Source organism: Crocodylus siamensis, chromosome 10 (genome assembly GCF_052110815.1).
Source record: "Crocodylus siamensis isolate JL-2025a chromosome 10, ASM5211081v1, whole genome shotgun sequence".
NCBI lineage: Eukaryota > Metazoa > Chordata > Crocodylia > Crocodylidae > Crocodylus > Crocodylus siamensis.
This window is the reverse complement of record NC_143404.1, coordinates 15,927,835-15,951,937: the sequence shown is the minus strand read 5'-3', so window position 1 is coordinate 15,951,937 and position 24,103 is coordinate 15,927,835. Positions and strand designations below refer to the sequence as shown.

The 24,103-nt window shown below is 40.4% G+C and overlaps 1 protein-coding gene across 4 annotated transcripts in view; it reads right to left on the bottom strand.

The window, feature by feature from the left end:
• The window catches only part of STK32A (serine/threonine kinase 32A), a 73,656-nt gene that overhangs the window by 40,900 nt on the left and 8,653 nt on the right, over nt 1–24,103 (bottom strand). For all 4 annotated transcript variants that reach the window (XM_090065331.1, XM_090065329.1, XM_090065333.1 and 1 more), the window contains 3 exons: nt 14,201–14,256; nt 12,981–13,132; nt 7,604–7,777 (listed from right to left, as the gene is read on the bottom strand). In XM_090065331.1, coding sequence (XP_089921457.1) covers nt 7,604–7,777; nt 12,981–13,132; nt 14,201–14,256 — 382 coding nt within the window. The remainder of the gene's footprint in view (nt 1–7,603; nt 7,778–12,980; nt 13,133–14,200; nt 14,257–24,103) is intronic.

Here is a 24,103-nt window from a genome sequence, read left to right as displayed (position 1 = left end):
TTTCTCTAATTCTTTTGATAAGACAAAATCCTCTAAAAAGTGAAAAAGGGGTTCATTTTTAATGCTTTGAGACAAAACACTTTCCAAATCGGAACTTTTTCATGAAACTGGGTTGCCATTTGTCAATCTATTCCGTTGCAGCCAGTTCTGCTCTTACTCCCTGTGACATGGCATGCAACCTAGGGTGTGACACCAGTGTTGTTACAGAGATCTGAATAGGTCCCTCATATCTTATGTACCCTAGCACATGAATGTTCGCCAATAATTTCCCTTTTCCTTACAAGTAAGGGCACCAATAATTCCAGCCATCAGTCTTCATCTTTGCTGCCTCTGCAAAACTTCATACAAAATAAACAATTGCCTGCTTGTCTCCTGAGGTTTCCAATTACAGATGTCATACTTCTCAGCTAAGTCATTTTATCAATTTAATGTCCTCCCCTCTGGGTACAGTGTTAACTGCAGGTGGCTAAAGATGTTTTACCGTCTTAGGGATACCTCAAAAAAGACCCGACTACAGCGTGTACTGTACGTTGCACCCCTAAAAACTAGCTTCTGCTTTTGTGACTGTTTCTGGAAGGCTGAGGCTCTTTTCCTCTGGGCTTGGATATTTCGTCTTTGTTTTATGGGCTGAAAGAGCAGAAGCCATACAAACTGTTGGCTCAGCAGCACAACCACTTGCCTGGCCAGACATTCCTAACCCTCTAATTAGTGACGGTATAATAATGCCAGCCAACTTAGCTTTAGCTGTGAGCTTAGAAGATGGACGGGGAAGAGTTGGATTGTGGGAATTTTTCCCCAGTTTAGGGGCGCATGTTTTACTTAACCTTGAACACTAGACAGATGAGGACACATATTTGTCCAGAGCTTGATATATATTTGAAGACTCATCTTGGGCTGACCTATGCCGCTGCTCCTTTAAAAAGGAGCAGAGAGTAACCAAGATGGGTGTCCATGCCCACATATCAATCTATCACAACCCAAACCCTCTGATATGTAAAGGACCCACATTTGTTCTGGAAGAGAATAAACATAAAAGTCCATCTCCTGTTGTCATGTTCTTGCTTTTAGGCTACATTTTGACCTGACATAAGCGAGTTGCATGTATTCTCATCATTGCATTTGCAGGAAAAACACCCCGCCACACAAATCAAATAACTATTGGCAAGTTGCCATGAAATTATAATAGAGCCTACTTTGTGCAAATGTTTTCTTTCTTTAACAACTCATGCTTTAGGGATTAAATCTCAGTATTGCCAAACAGCATTGAACAGTCAGACAGGCTGTTGAGTTATGCTCCGAAGTATATTTGGAAAAGAAAAAAAATATGTAGGTGAGGAAAGCTGCAGTTTAATTTTATCTGTTTTCTATCCCAGAGAAAATCCTCCTACTAGAGATCAGAGAGTGACTAGCAAACAAATGGCTCCCAATATGCTATCGTCTCCTAATTAGTAACGCACTGCATGTATATGTGCAGTGGTCCACCTTCTCCTGCTGAATTGTGGGTTTTCCTCATTCCAGAATAACAGAATAATGTCATTCTGGATCAGTTTTGCTATTTGCTTCCATTGCCTACAGAAGGCAGATTGAATTCTCAGGGTAACTGTTGGCATAGATTAACCCAGGGTTGTCCAAATACTGGACTGCTGGGGCAGTGGACCCTTGTGCTACATGCATCACAGACTTCATGGGCTCCCACAGGCCCCCATGCCCTGCACCCAGGGACAGGGGCAGGAAGCAGAAGCTGAAGGAGGAAGGGGGAGCCCAGAGACCCCAGAAGCAGCAGGAGTGGTGGGAGAGGTAGAGGTTGGACAGAAGCCCATGGGCTGGGTGTTAACCTCTTGCAAGCTGTCAGTTGGACAGCCGTGGACTAACCAATCATGAAATGCCCACAGGAGGACTCATGAATGGTCACCAAATTTGAAATCAGGAAGGAATATTTCTCCTTCTATAACTATATTTAATATTTATATTTTATATTTAATATTTTTGCCTTCTATAACTTGTGACATGATCCTTATCCTAGAGTCTTTTAAGCAGATATTAATCCATTTCCATGTCATTGCAATGGAAAAGTATTGGCAGTGTTCTTGTCTTCCCTGCTTTTACCTATGACATGTTATAGGATGTTCTGGATGTTCCTTGTAGCTGCAAATAACAAATTGAAGTGACACATTTGGGGAGCCCTTGAGTTAACAACTGCCAGCAAACATAGAGGACAGACTCAATGTTATTGGAGGCCCTCTCCAGTCCTAGGCTCCTAGGAACATGGAAGCTGGTGGGATGGTGCAGAACTGAAGCAAGGATTCTTTGATCCCTTATTCGACAATGGGGACACATAAGTGAGTAAAAGGCTGGTTTTTGCTTTCTCTCATAATACAACTCAGGAATGAACGGAGTGCTCTAAAATTCTCCAAGGCCAAGGTTTCAATTCTACAAGGTTTCATTCTCCCTTAAAACCCACCTACGCTCAGAAGTCAGCATAACTCATAAAAATGGATTAAGTCGAGTAGCAGCAGTTTGCTGTATACTACCCAAATCATAATAGCCTTACAGTTGTTCTTTCTTTTCTATTGGATAAACCCATACCTCTTATCATATATTTAAATGGAAAATTCTTCAGAACAGCCTATTTTTATATATTTTCCGGAGCACTTGATCGGAGTCTCTAAGTGGTACTGGAAATGTTAAGAGTAAACAACTTCACTTTGAGGATCAGGCTTTCTCTACTGTTTGCCTGTGACCAGGGCTAGCCCAGCTATTCAAGCTAAGTGTTTGCATGAAGCCTTGCCCCTTAGTTCCTAGGATAAAGAAACCTTAGCCTCTTATTTCACAATGTTTAATTCATCCTCATTCATTATTTGGTGGTTTTGTGACCAGGTGCAGAGCAGGGAAAGCTAATCCAATACCCTCATTACCGGGCTGCAGTTTTGTTTCCCAGAACATAGTGGTGCTTGTGGTTAGGTTTGAAAGGGGCAGTCGGGTTTTCCTGGTTGAAGTGAAGTGATCTACTCATCACAAAGCAGACATCATGCAAGAAACAAAACATGAAAGGTAAGACTCCTGAGAAGCCAGGAGCTAGAACATGGCAGTGCCAGTCTTAGATAAAAAGAGCGGAACTTCTCTTGGTAGAGGGAGAAAATGCCATTCTGGGAGTACTGAAAGTCAGCCCTTTTTGTGTTGTTTGTGATATTTCAAAAACATCAGATATTGGAGTCTGACTCAAAAATGTTTCAAGCATGTTTAGTCCCATTCTAGGATATTCCTGTCCCTTTTATTGATACTACATCACCTTACTTCCATTAAAACAGTGGAGTGGGCATCTGCATATGTAGACATGGAGTATTAAATCACACTGGGCACATCTACATGTGCAAATAATCCAGGTCCAGTTTACTCTCAAGTAGAGTAAACTCTCCTGGGCATGCATCTACACGTGTAGGGACATGGAAGCAGATTTGCTGCTCCTAGCAGCAGACTGCTTCGACTCCCCGAGGCCCAGCAATGGGCCCCTGCAGCAGCAAGGTGGGGGGACCCTAAGCTCCCCTGGTGTTAGCTCAGGGGCCAGGAGACAGCTGTCATCTGGCGGGAGCTGAGACATTGCTTCCTGCCCCTGGGACCTGCCTGCTGTTGGGACAGGCTCTACCACTGGAGCCCTGGTGGGGACAATGTCCCCCTGATCCAGCAGCATGGAGTTCCCAGTCCCTGCTCCACAATCATAGGGCCCAGGCTGGGAGACCCTTCTCTCCCAGTGCCAGCTCTGCGGTCACGGGGCCAGCACTGGGAGAGAAGGATCTCTCAGTCCAGGCCCCATGACCGCAGGGCTGAAGCTGGGAGATAAGGAACTTCCAGCACTGGCCCCATGATCACAGAGCTGGTGCTGGGAGAGAAGGGTCTCCTAGCCCTGGCCCCCTGACTGTTGGGCTTAAGCTGGGAGGTAAGGATCTCCCAGCCTCAGCCCCATAATCGCAGAGTGGGAGCTGAGAGCTTCCTGCTGCCAGGGTAGGGGGACGCTGTCCCTGCCTGGGCTCTGGTGGTAGAGCCTGCCCCAGCAGCAGGCAGCTCCTGGGGGCAGGAGCATAGTAAGTAATCTCAAGTAAATTTGCTACCTGTATTTGCATTAACTTGCAATTAGAGCTAATTACTGTGCAGTAAGCATTTGCATATGTAGACATGGATGCATACTGGGTAGTTATTAGCTCTACTGCACAGTAAAACATCTTGTGTAAATGCACCCACTGCATTTTAAATTTTCATACTATCACATCCCTTGCTAGGCTGATTTTATAAATAAAAGTCATTTTCATGCCAAATTTTAATTCTTTCCTTCTTTCTTCCTTATTAACAGACCCCAATTCAAAGGGGCTCAGGTATATTACACTTGTAATCAAGCAGTAAGAAGCAAGAAAAAGGAGCAACAGCTTGACAAAATAATCAAATCCTACAGTCAAAACTTGAATTTGTGCTCATAATAATACTATGCACCATGGACCCATGTACTACCAATGCCAACCAAATGAATGGTTTGGCAGCTGATACTCATTTGAAACAGTAAGCAAGTAATGGGACTTTGCTATGTGGAATAAGTGATCGAGTCATAAAAGAAGATCACACTGAGGAACAAGAGAAGAGCCTACGTATCCCTAGGGATCATTTTACAGCTAAAGGATTTCAGCATCCCTGCTGTTTACCATTGGTGACATGAGCTAATTTGTATGGTCAAGCAACTTAAGAGGCTTCAAAGAAGACATTTAATTAAGCTATCACTAGGATGTTCTGTTCCTCTATTAAAGGGAAATGGAGAATTCCAATTTAAAAAACTCAGAACACCACAGGGTTGGCATTAGTGATCCACTAGATGTAGCTCTTCCCTTTCAAGCAGTACTGAAACAAGGTCTTACCAAGAGGTTTGGCCACTGTAGGTTTTAGATAAACTATTAGGAGCAAAACTCTGATCAACTGCAGTCGTTAAGGAAACCCTGACACTCACAGTAAGTGGTTTTCTTAATTCTAAAGTGCACCGGATCCAAATTCCTGGAGGCCGAAGAAAGCGAACCATGCCCTGCTTGGGGATCCTTTCTGTGATGTCAAAGGCGACTTGTTTACCAAAGTTCTCTGCTAACTTTAATTTGTGAGTCTTTACTTAACTTGATTTAACTTGATTTTTTCTATTTAAGCATTATGCTCTGCACCTCCCCAACTCACTGTAGTATCTAAGCAACACATACACTCCCAAAGCAATTAGACTTGAACATGGTACTTTTTACTTCCTGACTTCAAACTGTTGCATATAATCACAGTAAAGTTTTTGGGTTGCTGTGCTTTTCCCCACTTATAGCTGCATTGCAATATAGAATGACTTCAATATACACTGTGCCTAGTGTATAATATCAGCATGTGACATTATTAATAATCACTGAGGAGTAGAGGAAATATATTATGACAGAAAAATGGAGTAGCATTGCGTGAAGCTTCACTGAGCTTTGCCCACTAAGATCAGCAGGGAATACAGGCCACGTTGTGCAAATGAAGCATATTAACCAATTCCTATTATTTCAATTGACATAATCAGGTTTACATAGAAAACAAAAGTTTCAGAAGCCTCCCCAGCATCAAATTTACTGCATTTTTTATAACTCATGTAACTAAATTGCATCATTTTCCCCATGCATTGCAATATAACTGCATGAGTTACATCTTTGGAACTTGATATTATTAGTTCTTTGAATAAGAAAGACCATACATCTGTCATGATGCAATTATGATGGAAGGTGACCTATCACTGCTCTTTACAGTATAAACTCTCTCTCACATGTTAGCAATTCAACTGAGAACAAAAGAAAAAGAAATCAGACATCAAAAAACACATGCATTCTTCTTTGGTAACACAATAATTAGTTTCCATTAAATTCTTCTTCTCAGAGATGGTTGCAATCAATAGTACATCAGGCAGGAATTGTATCCAAGAGCTGATTGTAATTAATTCTGTTATTCTTGTGAGTATTTTAAAAACAACTGATCGCTTTCTCCAAATTTTGTAAGTTCCTTTTATCTATTCTATGGGAAAGAAAGATCAGAAGACCTGGAAAGTCAAGGTTCTTTTTAAGACCATGTGTTAGCACGTCTTTTTTTCCCCTTTGGAGAAAACTAATAACAAATAGATACTATACTGAGAATCTTGAAGGTTTTTTCTTCAGCTTTATACGGCTGCCATGCATACAACTTGAGTTCCCATTCATGTTAATGGCACTGCCATACAGAAGAAATGCCTCTCTCACAATGCTCAGCATTTATTTATTAGCATTTATTTCCATTCTTCTTCTTTCCATTTGTGACAGACAAAAGAACTACGCCTCCAAATACAACAACAGAATACTTGATAGCAATGCTTTCTCTTCACTGGATTAATAAGTCATAATGAACTGCTACTAATGAAACCTAACAGTTACGACTTTTTGCAGAAAAGAAAAACAATCTTTCCAAGTAAATGCAATAATATGCTTTCTACTTTAGAAATATTTAAAACCCCTGAGATTCCCCAGGAAAGATTTCAGGCTGATACAACTGTGTGTGGGAAACTTTTCCCACTCCTTAACTGCTTCTCCTTTCACATGATGAGGGACAAGGTAAATCACTAGTAAATCCACTTTCATTAGTCAAGAAACAAGAGCCATCTTCAAACACTTACACAGACTAAAGGATTCTCTATTTTCTCCAGCTTTACCTCTACTTTTCTTATGCGTCACATGGTAGAAACTCTGCGTCCAGGTAAGGAAACCTAGACAGGAGTTTCTTAATGACCTACCCATGCTGCTCAAGTATCCTGAAGACTTCACTGTTCATTGATATGAGACAGTCCAGAGGCTGCATATTCCACGACAGCTGAGGTGGACTGATATTGATGCACCTCTTTTCAATGTTTATTCAAAAGTATTCCCCAGCCCAAGAACCTGGAAAATCCTGAGTGAGACGTGAACACGCAAAGCCAAACCAATTTAAAAACGGTGAAAATGGCAGCTGAGATACTGATACAGTCTGGTGGCTGGACTGTGAAATCTCTAGTCAGGAGATGCAGTTCTACCAGTGACTTGTGTGAGGCTTAAGGCAAGTAGTTTACTCGCTGTTCTTCAATTTCTCCATGTTTAAAAGGGGGGAACACACATAGTTACCTTAGGAAATCACCCATACAAGTGATGGATACTGTTACCTGAACATATCTTACCTATTCTCCAACAGTGATTTCTTCATCAGTGTATCTGTTTTCAAATTCAAACAAGGTTTTTAATTGTAAAATAAAACCAAGCTCTATTCTTTCTGCTTCCTACATCATTTGCCATCAAGATGTATGTACTGGAATGTAGCAACTAGTTTTGGGGCCATGATGCATGAGGAAGAAAGGATTACACCTTTGCATGTGTCAAAACTTGTTTGTTTCAGTAAAGTAAGCAGCAGTGATGCCAGCATTCATTAATACAATGACTTCTAATCATGTCTATAGTTTAAAATATAACTCCTCCCTTGGCTCTGACCAGCTCAAGTGATAACACAGGGCCACCCACAATAGCCCACAGTCAATCTCAATCCAGCTCTGAAATCTGTGACTGACCTGTGGATGATGTATCTGCTTTGGAGATAATCTAAAGCCAACACTAGCTCAGAGATGAAGAGTTTGACAGTGGTTTCTTGAAATCGGACATTTTGCTGTAGATGATAGCGTAGGTCCCCTCCAAGAAGAAGGTCCACCACCATGAACATGTCCTCCTCATCTTGGAATGAGTACCTGGAAGGGTACAAACAACATGTTAAAGACAAATCTCAGTTCGAGGAGCACCAACATAAGGAATAGAATATATTGTCCTCAAGTTCTGTTATCAAAGCTTAACTGCATCATTTAAGACCAAAATTGTCACGGTCCCAGATCTACCCGGGATTTTGTCAGCATCACTTATAATGTTTGGACTTCTAAAACAACTCCAAGTTGAGAGCTCTCAGCTTCACATGCCACTGGGTCCACAATTTTTCAAAACAGATCAGCAACTGTTTGATAAGGTTGAAAATGTTCATCGTGTTAAGACTAATCAAATTCAGAAAAAATGTACTGATTATAAGACCGTTGGAAGGAGACATGTAATATATATTTTTAAAAGCTCAGGTTTGGTGTATCTTCTTAGAAATCGGCATACGCTTATGTTTAAAAAGTAATTGGTTCACAGTTATTAACAAAAGATAACACCACTCTGTCAGTCATTCAGTGCTCAGAAGCAACCATACAGCAAGGAACTAATTTAGCAATATTATGCAGAAACAGAAAGAAGAATATTTAGAGTCCTCTGACAAAGAGCCCTAAAAATTGATTTTGGTTTCAAGCTTCTAAGGAGTTACTACAAAGAAGAACAGAAAAAAGTATTAAAGACCTATGAAGAGACCTTGACAATGTTGTAATTTGGGGAGTGTCTTCTTTAATATCAGTAAGGCACACTGCATACCAATCTTTGCAATTATGCCTAAATCAAACACTCATATTTACATTTCTGTGGTAAAGTCATGATTGGATTGATCTAGTCACATCTGTTTGTTTATCCAATTAACTAATCCCAAAGAGACCAAGACTGTAGCATTTCACCTGATGCAGGTGGTACTGAATAAATACTGGCACAAAAACAAGAGGTACCCTCATGGTTTGCTGTGTACTTCCCATAGTCTCTATAAACTCCAGTGGATAACTTGCCAGCTTAAGGACCCACCCACCCCAAGATTCATAACCATCACATTTTAAAGAGTGGGATATTTGACCATGGAAATCAAAGCCATCCCTACTCTAAGGTTTCATCTACACTAAAAAGTTTGCCTGGAATAGCTACATCAACTGTTCTGATCTTCCTTCCTGCTTATTTCACAAAGGTATTTTGAAGGCAACTAGTAAATATTCGTTTAGTGCTTCACAGACGAGAAACATTAAAGGTAATTTTTCTAGATATAAAGACATTTCCAACACTTGGGGAGCAAGATCATATTAAGCAATAGAAAGTTCCTTTTTCATTGGAATAAAATTATGTTAATTTTAAAAGTGGCCAGAATGAACTGTAATAGTCCTATTTAGGGTCAGGGTCATCAGACTATTGCCCTTATAGAAAGAAAAGAAACTCCCACATGCTTTGTATATTTTCAAGATTATTTTCTCTAGTATTTGCATGGTGCTATAAGGGATCAATAATAGAATATTTTTTCTTTAACAATTTAAGTTTCTCATTAGATAGATTCTGATTTCCTGTCTTTTTCCTCCCATTCCTATCTGCCTCTAAAACCTAGTCCCAACCATGCTTCCCAAACTTGTAACTTCCCAGCAGCTTGACTTTATTTATTCTCATTTGTGCAACAGCATCAATAATGAAGTCAGCTGAGACTCTACGACCAGCATCTGTCAAACCATTGCTGGTGAGCTCACTGTAGGAATATAAATACAAGAGACATTGACCCTGTGTGACTCCTACATCATCATCAGGCAGGTTTTAAAAGAGATGTCTACTTTTCATAATGCAGCCCACATTAAACAGGAGTAGCAACTGATGAGAAAATCCTGTTCAACACCTGCATCTCCAGGCTGGAACATGTTAAAATATACATCAGATCTCCAGAGAATTTAGGTGCCAAAACTCAAGCAAGTCTCAGTTTGGTAAGACTTTTCAAAGGTTATGGATTTCCATAGGGAAAGTGGGAAAACAATCCCACTCCATGAAAATCTGTCTGAATTTGGCAAAGTCCAACCTTGTGTCAAGTTTCAAGTCCTTGCTAAAAGAATGGGTGCACTAAAGCTTCTTAAAGAAACAGCTGAGTTTATATAAGCTAAGAACATTTAGTGTATATAAAATAATGAATTTTCCCAAAATTCATTCTTAGAAATGAATGAACATTTTCCCTAAAATTTTCTCAAGATTTCCTCTGGTATGCTCCGGTATCCACCTAGCATAGGAACACAGACTGAAAATAAGACTATAATAGGAAATGTCAGACTACTTTAACTGTAGGCAAGTCTATCAGCTTCAGTCAAAATGGCAAATCAAAATGAGGACTCAAATAATCAATACTCCCTGGACTCTGAATGTTCAGTGCTCACAGCAGGCCCTTCAATATAGAGATGAAAAGTGTTTGCTCTTCTGCCAAGAGATTCCCACGGGAAACAGCATAAGCAATATGATGCTAAATCAGGTTATGCCTTTGCTTAAAAGGAAAGCAGAATGCGCTAACTTCAGCAGTCAAACCAGTAGGAAGTGTTGTTTAAACCCTTATCAAGCTAGAAGGTTTAAGGAGCAACTTAAAAATCCCCTTGGGGGAGACAAACAAGCCTTTACTAGCCTTTACTACAACACTATTTCATATGGCAGCTTCCAGCAACTGCCACAATACAGCAGAGCCTGAAAAGCTACTTTAAAAAAGAGAGAGAGATGAGCCACCTCTTCAGGTATTTCCAAATGTGTTGTGGAAACATTGCTCTGAAGGCTAGAGCTGAGACCACTAGGACATGGGAAGAGTGTCTGGACAGATTTCACTCTGCTATTCACGATGGATTCACATGACTTCTCTTTTTCTGGAGCCCCAGATAGGTCCAAGGAAGCCTATCAGGAGCGGGAAGAGAGTGTAGAGAGATGACACAGAGGGAAATCCCAAAAACTGACTGCAGCTGCAATCAGAAATGGAGAAAAACAGCTAGAAGCCAGTATTGTGCAGGAATTATAATGTGTATTCTTGTACAGATTGCCAGCAGCTTTTTACTAGCGCTCTGCCCATTGCCCAGATAGTTTGGGGATGCATATATTATTCACCACTCCACTTTTAAAAGCCCCATGGAGTGTCTTCATTTATCTTGTAAACAGCTTCCTAAGTATCCCTACAAGACAGCTCTATTGATCACCTATGGGCTGCATCTTTTTAATGGCTTTTCATGTTGGCAACCCATCCTGTTGATGGGATAACATATATTACCAAAACAAACCAACAACAAGAAAAAAAAATCTACTAAACAGCATTGTCAATAGGTCAAGAGCAAAGATTAACTCTCTCATTTTCGGGATGGGAAGCTAAAGACCATATGGGAGAGTTGCGGGTGATGTAACAATAAGATACAGTAAGACATGCCATTGCCTATGCACGTATCTTTGGTTATGAGCTGGACAGAATCATATTGTGAATTTGCTTTGAGTTTTCTGTTGAAACTTGAGATAGTTCCAAGTTTTGCTTTCTGGAACCACTCCCAAAGCTCGGGGTGGCAGGATCCAGGGGTCTGGCTGTGGCCTAACCTTTAATTAAAATGAATATAAAATGTAAAATGGATATGCAGTCAAAATAAGCATTCAATCCACATAGAGGATTTCAATAAAAAACCACCAAGGACCCAGCGTCATTCAACAACCTGTGATCCTCGGTGGAGTTTTGAGGATTTAATCCAGTAGCATTCCTATGGTGCTGTGCTTTGGTTTGAAAAGTTTGCCCTGTTCTAAAATTATCCTTACATCTAATAAACCTAATTACCTGGTACCCTGCAGGGATGTCATAATTAGATCTTATTTACCTTGGACCCTACTAAGCTGCCATGTAATTAAAGAGAAGTCACATGCCTCTTTAAACATTACCGATGTCCTAATAAAATTACTGTCTGGATTTAGCAGAGTATTATTTAAAGCTTCCTTCTCCTGTTCCATTGCAGGAAAACATGCTGGACCAAATGAAGATGGAGAGGTTAGCATGCCTTTTATCATTGTGCTGATCAATCCTGATGCTGGAAAACTACTGAAAACAGCTTGTGTAGGCTGCATGTATCAGGTCCTCTTAAGAAAAGACATAATTTTATGTACACATTTTCCAAAGAGATAGCTGGGGTTTTGCAATAAAATCTGGATGACAAGGTTCACCCCTCCCCTCAACCTCATCACTAACTCCATGACAAAAGTCCTTTTATCTTTGTTGATTAGCATTACTTTGGAAAATATCAATAAGGTTTTAAAGCTGGCCTCTCATAGCACAAGATAAACCAGACAATCAGAACTGGAAAGTGGCAGAGAAGAAAGGGAGAGGAAAGCAACATTGATTAAAATGAAGACTGGTCTCCTGAAGTACTTAGTGGGTGATGCATGCTTCCACCCGCTCTCTTCAATATGAAATTTCTGGACACCTCCTGCCAAGCTGGATCCAGTTTGAACAAGATCCAGTTATTTTCACCAAGATTATTAATCATTATAGCTCAGAAAATCAACGTGTGTTGTGTTAAAAGGCAATACTATGTCTCCATTCTGGGATCTGCACCTGTTTAAGCAGTTCAAAAGGGCCAGTCTTGGCACAAGGTACTGTGGGCACTTCACACCTCGCAGACAGAGGCTTCACATGCTTGTCAACTTGTGCATTTTAAATGACAAAGCTGCAGTGAGTTTGCTGATGTAGACTATTTGATACACCCAGGAGGCCAGAGTTAATCTAACCTATTTGGTGTTTGCCAAAGCCATTGGCACTAAAGGTAAATGTTCCTGAGGAAAAGAAGGCCAAGGGCAACTTCTATTTCTGCCAGGCAGCCTCTATAGTGAAAGGAATAAAGATAAATGGAGTCGATTCTCACTGTGTAAAGTCAGTGGGCATCCACTCAGCTATAAAAGAAGTAGGTTGTGACAGGGGAGGGGTCCCATTATGTGAGCACGGTTTGAATCCAACTGTATTTTCACATCATACTGGAAACTGTTGCTTTTATCAAGAATCTGTGTTAAAACTGGGTTAAAAGCAAAAAAGAGCTGCAAGGGAAAGAAAAATAAGCAAAAGTAAGCAAAAATAAACATTTTTAAATACATGGATTTATATTAAAAAAGCAGAACCCTGAGGTTTTCAGAACTACTGAACTACCACCTCTTCAAGTGCAGTCAATGGTAATGTAGGGGCTCAGCACTTCTGCAAAGGACGCTTAGGAAACCAAAAGTGTGAAAATAACAAGTGAAATGACTTACCATAAATTAACCAGGAAGGGATGCTCCAGGCCCTGCATAATCTGCAGCTCTTTAAACACATTTCGCACTTCATTACGCTCCACGCACTTCTGTTTGTTCATATATTTCATGGCGTACATTTTCTTCGTGTCATTCTTCTGCACAATGCAGACCTATGCGGAAGCAAACCGAGACACAAAGACGGGGTAGAATTGGTAGGAGAAAACAATGTAGCGCATTTGTACAGGTAAAATGTGGTCCTAGAAGCACCCTACTGTTTGCTATAATGAGATTCATGCTGCTAAATCCCAGCTCCGCACAATTAAGATTTGATCTTCCACATTACTTTATAGAAGAATAACTGTTATTCTTCTAGCTGGGGACAAAGCTGGGAGGTCAGGGAGTCTCAAAGAATCCCCAAATCATCCATTTTCCTTGTGTTACACGTCATTGCCCCTCAGAGAAGGTGGATTTGTGAGATGTGTAAATAACTGAAAAAATCAGATGTAGACTGACTTCAAACAAAGCATCTTTCCAAACAAAAAAATTAAGAAGTTTTTAAAATGTAATACACAAACTTTTTTGATTTTTGGCTGAAACTATTTGCAGAATTTAGCAGAAAGTTTGGGCCAACCTGACATGGCATTTTAATGTAATTCCTGGAAAATTTCACCTCTCCCTGCTTGTCAGGCATGATCTCTCTACAGAGACTGACAGACCTTTTCTTGTGCGGAGCAAGTAACCCACCAATATCATAACTTCTGGCAATTCCAGACATGGGTTTCCTTACAGAAATCACTGTAACAGGAAAGGCGAAGGGGGAGAGGACAAAAAAGCTAATACAGTGTTTAAATAAAAAGCGTGGCATTTCAAACACACCTCTGCTCAATATTCACCACACACTGCAGTACTGCTCAATTCTTTACCAAGGAGACATCACCACATTCAAGTTTATGTCATGGTAATCTGTCTTCTGAGGATATGCACCCATTCAGCTGATTTGGTTCATCAGTAACTAAAACTTAATATCCTGTAATATAGTTTGGGGATTCTGAATAGTCGAGAAGTCAGCCTTACTCTCTTCCTGCATTATTAGGAGTTGAAGTTCAGGTCAGACAGAGCAATATTCCATATATCTGCAGTGAGCTGTCACAAGTAAGCCTTTTTGATGTGTGTATTCCTTGAACTGCTACAGGCTTTGTTAGGCACGCAAACACTACTTCTGTATTCAAGAAGCTTACCTTTCCGAAGCTGCCTTTTCCAATGGCTCGCAAAATTTCAAAATGGTCAAAAGTGACTGCAAGAAACAGCAGATATTCATACATTAATCATCTGATGTACAATTTGATTTTGTTCTAGTTTTTTTCCCTGAACAGAGACTGTTGTGAAAAAGAAAAGAATTTCTAGGCAATTCTTTCCTCTAGTTGATAATGGACAGCGGGAGTCATGTAAAGATGGCTCTTTGTCACTCACAGTAGTTGCATTGATTATGTTGTACTCTGTTCGCCTGTGAAAGCAGGGAGTTTCTTGGGATTTTTACACATCTCTCTTTAATGGCATATGAGGCAGGAAACCGTCACCCGAGCCTTTTCACACCACCTCTCCCACTGAGGATTTGCTTCCACTGAGGCCAAATATGAAACCATCCATGTCATTAAGTATCTATAGAGTTTGATGATTATGAAACAAATACCCGACATAGGAGCCTGAGCTCAGAGGGTCCTTGTGCTTTAGGTAATTGTTATGCTAATGGCACAGCAGAAGGCAACAACACCAAAAGCTTCAAACTTTGCTGTCACCCAACACTAAGTATGCCTGGTCTCTGCATAGCCAGGAGCCTCCGACCTACTCTACACGGCTTTATGGAACGTGAAATACAGTTAAAAGAAGAAAAACCTAATGACCATTTCATGTCTCTCTTTGGCCTCTGAAGAGTGGTAGAGTACTGAGCCATGCTTCCCCAGCTGCCTCCAGGAAGTATATGCAGGTGATTCTCATAGCAGTAACTAGAATGAAGCATATAGACTGAGTGCTTGTGATCAGCCTAGATATCAATGTGTTTGTCACCTGAAATGACAATGGGATTTCTAGATGGGCAGCATATGAAGAGACAAATTAACTCAACCTCCCATCGTCTTGGAAATTGGGGTGAACAGCAATCATAAGCGCATTTCAGGACAAGAAACTGAACACTAATTTCAAAATCATAGGGTCCTGCTACGGCGTGTTCATGACCCCATCTGGCACTAGACCATGTAGCCATTAACTAAGAACAGTCCATGCCAAACCAGAGACCCATTCCTTACAGCAGCTACTGATAACTACTTAAAAGGTACTTAAACCTCATTAGATGGCTGATTTGAGGCACCAAATGAAGGCTGCTGATAGATTTCTAATAATGCATCAGATTTAATTAGCATGGCCCCCAAATGATCAAGCACCATGGATGTAGAGGGCCTGAAATTACAGAGTTAATTTGCATTGTTCATCCACTCATTTCCAATCAATTAGTGCTTGGACAGGAGAGGACCATGTGCCTGACCTGCTTTGCAGAAAGCCCTTTCTAAATGGAACAATACAGCCCAGCGAGGATGTCCATGATGGATTCAAACTGACAGGGAGCAAGACACTTGATTACTCATTCATGCCAGTTTTTTCCTGTTGCACCACTAGCCGGGGAGCAGGCTGCATTCGAAATTGTTCCGCACATTAAAAGAAACAATACCAAACTTCTGCATTGGGGTCAGACGACTTTTTTTCTTCACAAAAAGTCACTTTCAAAATATTTTATTTATAAAGCGAGTTTCACACTGCAGAAAAGTGCCAGGTTGACAGCGCTGGACACTGACAGCCTCTGTTCCCCCACTGAGCGCAGGCAGTGGAGGAAGCAGTAGGGCAAGTTCTCCCCACTGGCTCCACCATTGTGCCACCGCGATGGCCCCCAGGGCCCCGGAGGAGAAGTACTCCATGCTGCCACTTAGTCAGTGGCCTCTCTGTGGAGAGTAACAGGAAGAAAGCCAATTAGTGTTGACTGTTGTGGTGGGGACGCATAGGAATTGGTGAAAACTGGCTTAGCTTTCTCTCCATGCTCAATCCCTGAATTCTCTGCTGAGACTGCCAGCTGTGAGGCTAGCATTTTATTAATTACTGTAGAAGACAGCTTTCTCCATAGTGATCATCCCCCGTTCTCTGAGAGTTCACACAGTGAGGTTTTAGACACAAATAAAACTGGATTTTGCTTCCACTTCAAAGGATTCAAACTCTTTCTTGCAAGCCAGTATTATCGTGTCATCATCCGGATACAACTAGTGGCTTGTATTTAGTATAAGGTGTACAGTGCTTTACCAGATTGTGAAAACACCTGAGCAATCTCACCTGGGAAGGTGTCACATTGACCTTTCATGCTTGTAGAAAACCAAAGGACTCTGCCCTTCACAATAACCATCCCGCTTGCATTTTGTTTGAAATCTTACAGGAAATCAGAAGGAAAAGGCTTTGCTTCACAAAACAGAACAAATGGATGCCCATATCATATCTATCATATCTGTCTGGTGCAGACAGGTTAAGTCGTTTTGCGTACTTGCACTGAGATTTGTCCTAAGGGGATTAGGTGTCAAATTCCCTATAGTTCTTCGGAAATCTTTTCTGAGGTGTCTCATTAAAACTAGAGATTAGCAACAAAACAAAATCCCAAATATCCCTGGAGAAAATAGTGTCTGTCTTCTTGGGCTTCACCCAGAAATCAAGGTCTGATTCAGCAAATTTATACCAAGTGTAAAATGGTGTCATTTATGGTACCACAGAAGCCTTCTTTGTACCCAAGTTCAACACCTTGAGGACATCCTTTACTGTTTCTTTTCCCAGATGGGTTTCCAGCCAAACCTGTCACAGGAGAACGAACAGGGCTGGCTACAATGCCATAGATGAGGTTCTTAGTTAACATCCCTTAGTCTGCGCTGCAGACTACTTAAGCACTGTCTTGTTTTCATGGGGGCATTGGTGTGTGAATACCTTCTGTTCATGTCTTACTAAACTTTCTTCCTCCTTTGCCTCCTAGATCAAAGGCTGCTTTGGGAAATCCAGCTTCTTGTGATTGCCATCCGTAATGAATATAGTTCAAACCTTGAACTGAGCTACACAGAAACCAAGAGCCATTTGTTCCCCAAACATTTTATCAACCGAGATTTTTTCAGCAAGACTGTTGTAACTCACACTTCCACCGCAAAAAACACATTGTCCCTCACCGAAGATTCATACAGCATCACAGCCAAATTCATGTTTGGTCTGTGACGCAAAACAAGGGCATTTGATAATGACCATGACAGATGCTGACTGACATTAGGCTACAGCTTCACAGTGGGAACGTCTACACAAGACGCTAACTGCACAGTAGCCCAATAACACTGTGCAGTAGCGTGCCACGCAAAAAGTGTGCTAATACAGTACTGTACAGTAATATTAGGCTACTGTGAAGTAAGCGTCACTAAAAACCTGTGTACTGGTGCTACTGTACAGAAGCACAAATTACTGCACATTGATTTAGTACTTGGTAATCCAAGTACTAAACTTAATGTACAGTAACTGCAGTGCATTAAAGAACATGCAGCATACCCTGTATATAACAGTAGAAGCAAATCAGAGCAGCATCAGGATTTAAGTCCTAACTGGACTTTACACTGTTTAAAAAGAAGATCACATGGAAAGAAAACATGGCAATAATTTCAACTGATCTTATTTGAAGATAAACCACATTAGAGAACTTACCCTGCCATATTGTGGAGACTGGTACTGGCCTCCAACACTGACCGGTATACATAGCTCCAGAGGAAGGTGAAAACACACACAGAACAGATGGTCACTCTTTCATTTTGAAATTTCTTACTTCTCTCAAGAGACCAAATGAACCTACATAAGGAGGTAATCTGTGCTGAAAGCAGTCTATAAACCAGATAGACCAGATGAGTCCAGTGGTATTTTCCATTGCTGATTTTTATTCTTCTAGAGTATCTTGGTCTAACTGCACACTTTTTTTTACTGCTTACTTAATGGAAATGAGTAAGTCAAAGACTGTGACCCAAACACATGAAAGCTTTGCACAATTCTGTGGTGTGCACTCAAATTTTACAGTCTGGGTTATGCACAGTCAGGCCACCTGCTCAGCTTGGTCCCATCAGGCCTTAACATACGAAAGTCTAAGAACCTCTTAAACCTAACCACAGCACTCACACATGCACACTCTCCAGCTGCTTTGCCCTTCTTTCATCTTATTGTAGTTTTGATTTTTGTTAAATAGATTCTAATCCGGGTATGACTTGTAAATAACATGACAGTTTTGATCTGTAGAACATCTCATTAGGGACGATCATCCTTTCTATCTCTCCATCCTACCTACCTTTTCATATTATTTTCACAGTGGGTCAATCCAAAAGCCTCACTCCTAAATGCTACTAAGCTTTGCATTGCTAAAAATCTGGAATAAAACCTAAAGCATTACATTTGGACCCATGCACAATGCAAACCTTAATCCAGTTCTTTTTAGATATAATTGGATAAATCCTTCTCATCAAAGAAAGAATTCATATGATCAGATAAGCTCGGGCAAATATACAGCTATACAGCTGTGTATACAGTTAAGAGCACGCTGAATGATATGCCTGAAACATTAAGCAAGGGTTTGTAGTATATCGTATTTGAATACAGATTCAAGGGGCATGATACAGATAAAAATGAAGGAGCTAAGGAAGCCTGAGAAACAGCCTCATGAAGGACACATTAACCCTGTCAAAAGCCTCATTAAAATCCCATCTATTAAGTAGCAGTCACTACTCGAATGGGTGTATATTATCTAATATCCATCACCCAGTCATCCATCCCACTACTGCAAAAGAAGGACACGATGTGTAATGGCTTCCATTCCTTCCATAAAAATATATTCCTGCTTTTAATTAACATCACTGAGAGTTTTGTGGATGCACCAGTGAAAAACAGGCTTAAACTATGTATCTAGAGGAAACACACTCTCTTTATGCACATATCATGACTTTATTTCTGACTCATTTGGAACGTTTCCCCAAATTCTAGCTGCTAGCTTGAATCCAGCCCAAGGTCAGTCATGGAAAAAAGCTGTTACAATCTGAAGACCTGAACCAAGTTAACTCCAATTCCTACTGGACAGATGTTTCATGGATCCCAAAGTCAAAAGGGACCACGACAAATGTATAGTCTGACATCCAGTACCAGCTCTTGCTCGCTTCAATTTCAATAGCTGTGTTTGAACTACAGCATACCTCTGAAAAACATTCCCTCTCGCTTGAAAAGTTTTTCAGTGATGGAGACTTCACGGTAACCCTCGGTAAATCATTCCAATAATTAGCTTGGGCTACTGTAAAAAAATTACCCTTCATTTCTAGTAAGAACGTATCTACCTTTAACTTCCAATCACTGATTTTTGTTATACCTTTCTCTGATAAATTTCAGAACCTTCTATCATCAAATTACAACTTGTCATCTGAATCAAAGCTGTGAATCCTAAGGATCTGATGCTCTAACAACTGAACGACATGAGCTCCAACTATAAATGCCAGCACTACAGAGGAAATAAAACCCATGACCAACACAATGGTTAACACAGAAACTAAGGACTAAAAGAATTTAAGAAGGGGAGAAGAAGGGGATTTAAGAATCTGTTGGCCTAATCCTGCCTTCACATGGGTCAGTGGTAAAATTATCTTCAACATCATATGGACTAGAACTAAGCCACTGCTGAGCCACCTTGAAAATCCTACCCTAAACTATCTTCTCACTAACCAGGTCACAGTGGAGATGCACTGTGTGGGGCAATGTGCGGCAATGTCTATGCTGTGCCAGTTGTGTGGATAAGGAAGAAAGCATTCAGTGTTTCATTCTGCAAGGTACTGGGCTGCCTCAGCTTCTCTTGAAATGAGCAGGAGCAAGAAGAGAGCAATATCCCAGAGAAAACACTTTATAGGACGGGCTCTTCTGTCCCTTCAACTTTATGTCAGTTGGGCACCATTTACCATCACCTGGTGGACTAATGTCATCCTATTTTTTTTCCTTGTCATTCAACACAGAAGTTCCCACAGCCACAGAATAACCCAGGCCCCTTCTCAATGGTGTACAAGGAGTGGCATTTACAGGTCCAGTCATCAGATACAAACAAGCTACACCTAGTACAGGACCAAGGGGCAGGGGACAAAGGCAGCTGAGACCCCGCTATCTCTCACTCCCCAATTTCAAAGATTTCCAAGGCCGTAACAAGTACTGATGGAAAGCAGATCAACTCATTCTTATTTAGCAAATTAAACAAAAAACATTCAGAATATTTAAATCATTAATTATTATAATATACATTCTCTGCTAAGTGAATGAGTAAATGCAACTTCAAGGGTTTGTGCATTTGTATGCACATTATTCATTTTCCTAACACCTTTCTTAAATGCTTGCTTCCTAAATAGAGGAGGGTACATTTCTATAGCATCACTTGAAAAAAATGTAAATTTCTCCCTATGGGAAATATTAAAAGATTTCTATGAATTACAGCCCCAGCAGAGAGAAGCCATTAAAGATTTTTAGTCACTGATTAGCAATTATTGAAATGGCCATTACTGAAATGGCCAGTGTTTCCAGCCATTAATCAAATTCTATAAATACAAAATGCCTATCTCAGCACAGCGGATGCTTGGGTACTCTTGAAAGCAATGCAAAAAAACCAAGCCCTGAATATATTAACAAAATGGTATATATTGATGAAATGAGTAAAAATCAAGCACAATCCTTGCTTGTCACAGCAGCTTGGCAATGGGACTAAAGATTACTTTAAAGAAGACCCGGATACAGAATGAGTCATACCCATCATTAGCTATGTGTGTGCCTGAAACTGGGCAGAAACTGCAGGAATTGGAGAGCCAGACCCAAATACTGCATAATATTTATAGTGGTTTTGTCCCCGTGTGCCTAGTTAGGATCAAGGTCCCATTAATTTGGTGCTGAGCTGACCAAACCCCAGAAGCTTGGCTGTGAATACCTATTTTCTTATATACCTGAAACAACAATAAGCCTCACCAGTTTGTACTTCCAACATGCCTTTCATGCACTACCTCCGATGTCTCAGAAATAATCTGACATACATATTTTGGTCTCAGTTTTATAGATGTGGAGTTTGGGTCAGAGGGAGAGTTCAGTGACCTCCAAAGGTCAAATAAAAGAAAAATCACTGGGTAGGAACGGGATCCAGAAATGATTATTCCTAACCGTTAGATCAGCAAATATGGAATTTGCCAGACCACTGAGCACAATGAATGTCTTGGTAAAAGTAGCCTCCATTTTATCTTATTCTTGGGCTCACCAGCATCTCTCTTCCTTCAGTGTCTTGGTACCTACTGCCAGTTCTTAGCTGACATATATCACTAATGTTGATGCTAATGTCAGGTCAACAACATGAAGGATTAATTATTGATGATATTAAGTCAATGTACTGAATGAGCATCTTAGGAGAGAGAAACAGTTCTTTTTTACTGAATGAATCCCGAAGCTCAACAACAAAAAGAGAAAGCAAACCATATCCTCCTTCCTCTGGCTATACCTTCCTTACATTATCTCCATTGAGAAATGGTGTTATTTTAAATAACTCCAACCAGAAGCCGTTCAAACATTTGACTAGGTTTTGTGAGTGTCCACAGCACATAATGCTTCCCTGCCTAATAACAACTGCATAGTATTGATAGTTAACAGTTTTCATTGCAGCTTCCCAACATAATCTCCTAACTAACTCTCTCCTATCTACCTCTCTGTTCACTCCTTTTCCACTTCACCAATTTTTCCTTTCCAGACCTCCAAGGATTATGGAAGTAACCAGTTATGGTATCAGTCATTTTTTATCCTTCTATTTCTAACTCTCTGTAGGATGCAGGGATTGCTCTGAGGTCATAGTAGGCCCTCTACATTATTGGTTAGAAATTGATAAATGGCTTTATCCTTTAATTCATTAAAGTTTGTGCTCTTGGCTCAAATCCTGTGTTTCTCACATTGCTCATATCTAGCTAGATTTACTTGGGTTTAACTTAGATCTCCTAACCTCCTTTCACTAGGAAGCTGTCTGTAATATTATTTAGTTCAGTCTGGCTTTGAACTCAGCACGGAGGGACTGAAAAGCAGGCACTGGAAAGCCTGAGAAATGTAGCCCCAATTTATCCCAATGGAGTAAGATGTTCTGCTTTTTGGGCTTGTATCATGTGTTCTTAGCTTTTTAAAATTAGCACACAGCTTGACTTGTCACAAATCAATCCACTCGTGTCCACAGCCTAACTCACATTGTGTAGGATCCTCCTCCAGGAATAATCCCATTGAAATTAAGGGAGCTGTATACTCCATGTGACTAAGGGTGGCAGAGTTTGGCCTTAAATAAGGAAATTATAGGGTCTAATTACTTTATAAGGAAATTATTGGATCTAATTACTTGTCAAGAGTAATTTATCATGCAATTGACATTCAGGATCTTGCAACTGCTTTTGTGCTTCCCTGCTAATTGAGTCTAACAACATGTGGAAGAAAATATATTTGAGCAGGCAATTATCTGATTTGAAAATACACTTAGGGATGAATTCTGTGAGAGGCTGAAGTCCTCCCCTCAGTAGTAACTGAGTGCCCTGAACTTGCATTGATTTCTTTAGCACTCCAGAGATTGGAGGATTTGCTGTTACGGTTTTTTACAGTGCCCAAGACCCGTTCTTCTCCTTACAGCACAAATGGAAAGGCAAACCCAGATGGGGTTACAACAAAGAGGAGGGCATTGATAAAGATAGTCAGCATGGATAGGACAGAGTGACATGGAGCAACAATTATAGTTATAAAGCAACCTAAAGCTACTTATGAGCTCATGGACATCTTTCCTCTGGCTTCCAAGGACTGTAGATCAGGCCTTTGATGAGATTTAGTGAAAACAAGACCCACTGAAAATACCTGCTAAGGAAAACAACGTCTTTTAAAAATCATTATCAAATGTAAATTAATTTCACAGCTAGAACCATGCCTTTAAAGAATAAATATGCTCATTTTATTTGATCATCATATTTACAGGATTTATAGAAAATGCCTACATGTTTGCATGTTACCTATTACTATCCATTTCTATTGTAGTAATACCTACAGACCAAATTAGAGATCACAACACCATTGTGTGACCCACTTTTAAGCATGCTTTAAGACAGTGTGGCCCAAAAACTTATGATAAAAAAAGAACAAAACACATTGCAAAATATCACCACAGATACCTATTGTAATCATGGGGGGAAAGCACTGGGTTTTAGCTGTCTTGGACAATCAAACATGGGAATAATGATTTATTCATTTTGCAGTCACTTCTAGCTCCCATATTTGGTAGAAGAATATTAAATTGACTTTAGAGAGACACTGGGATATACTGGACACAACAGCCTGCTAGGAATGTGAAAAAGATACCTGGCTTTGAGTTCAGCATCTGCCAACAGATTGTGATAGGCTTGATCCTGTCCTGTTGGAGTGAATGGGACGTTTCCAAATGGATACAAGATCAGCTCTCACTGAATTTGGGCAGATCACTTATATTCTATCTATCTCAGTTCCCCTAACTGTATAACAGGCATAATTATGTGGCGTGTCAAGTGCACCAAGAACTGTGGATGAATGATTTTTGTCAGTGTATTTAGCATGACCACCATGATACAAAGGTCCCATGATCAGAATCCACCTTTTGAAATCATCCACCTCAGTGCTAGAGAACTAGTGTTTTTATACTGCTATGGTATGTAATACAGACATTAGATTTCATGGACATTAGGACTGGGAGGGACCTCGCAAGATCATTGAGTCCAGCCCTGAATATAGCGTGATCTAAGACAGAAACAAATTCAAGGAATACTCTACGTGTTCAACTCTATGCAAGAACTTCCAGTTCATTTACAAACATATGAAAATAGTTCCCTGAAAAGGGAGGGATTTTAGAACATGCTTAATGCTTTTCAGGATGGAGCCCTTTGTCTGGAGAATAATCCCCTAGGGAGGGAGTCCCTGGGCTTCCTCTGGTGTCCCACCCCTTCACAGTGATTATAAGTAATTCCAATATATTTGATCCCTTGAGGTGTGATCAG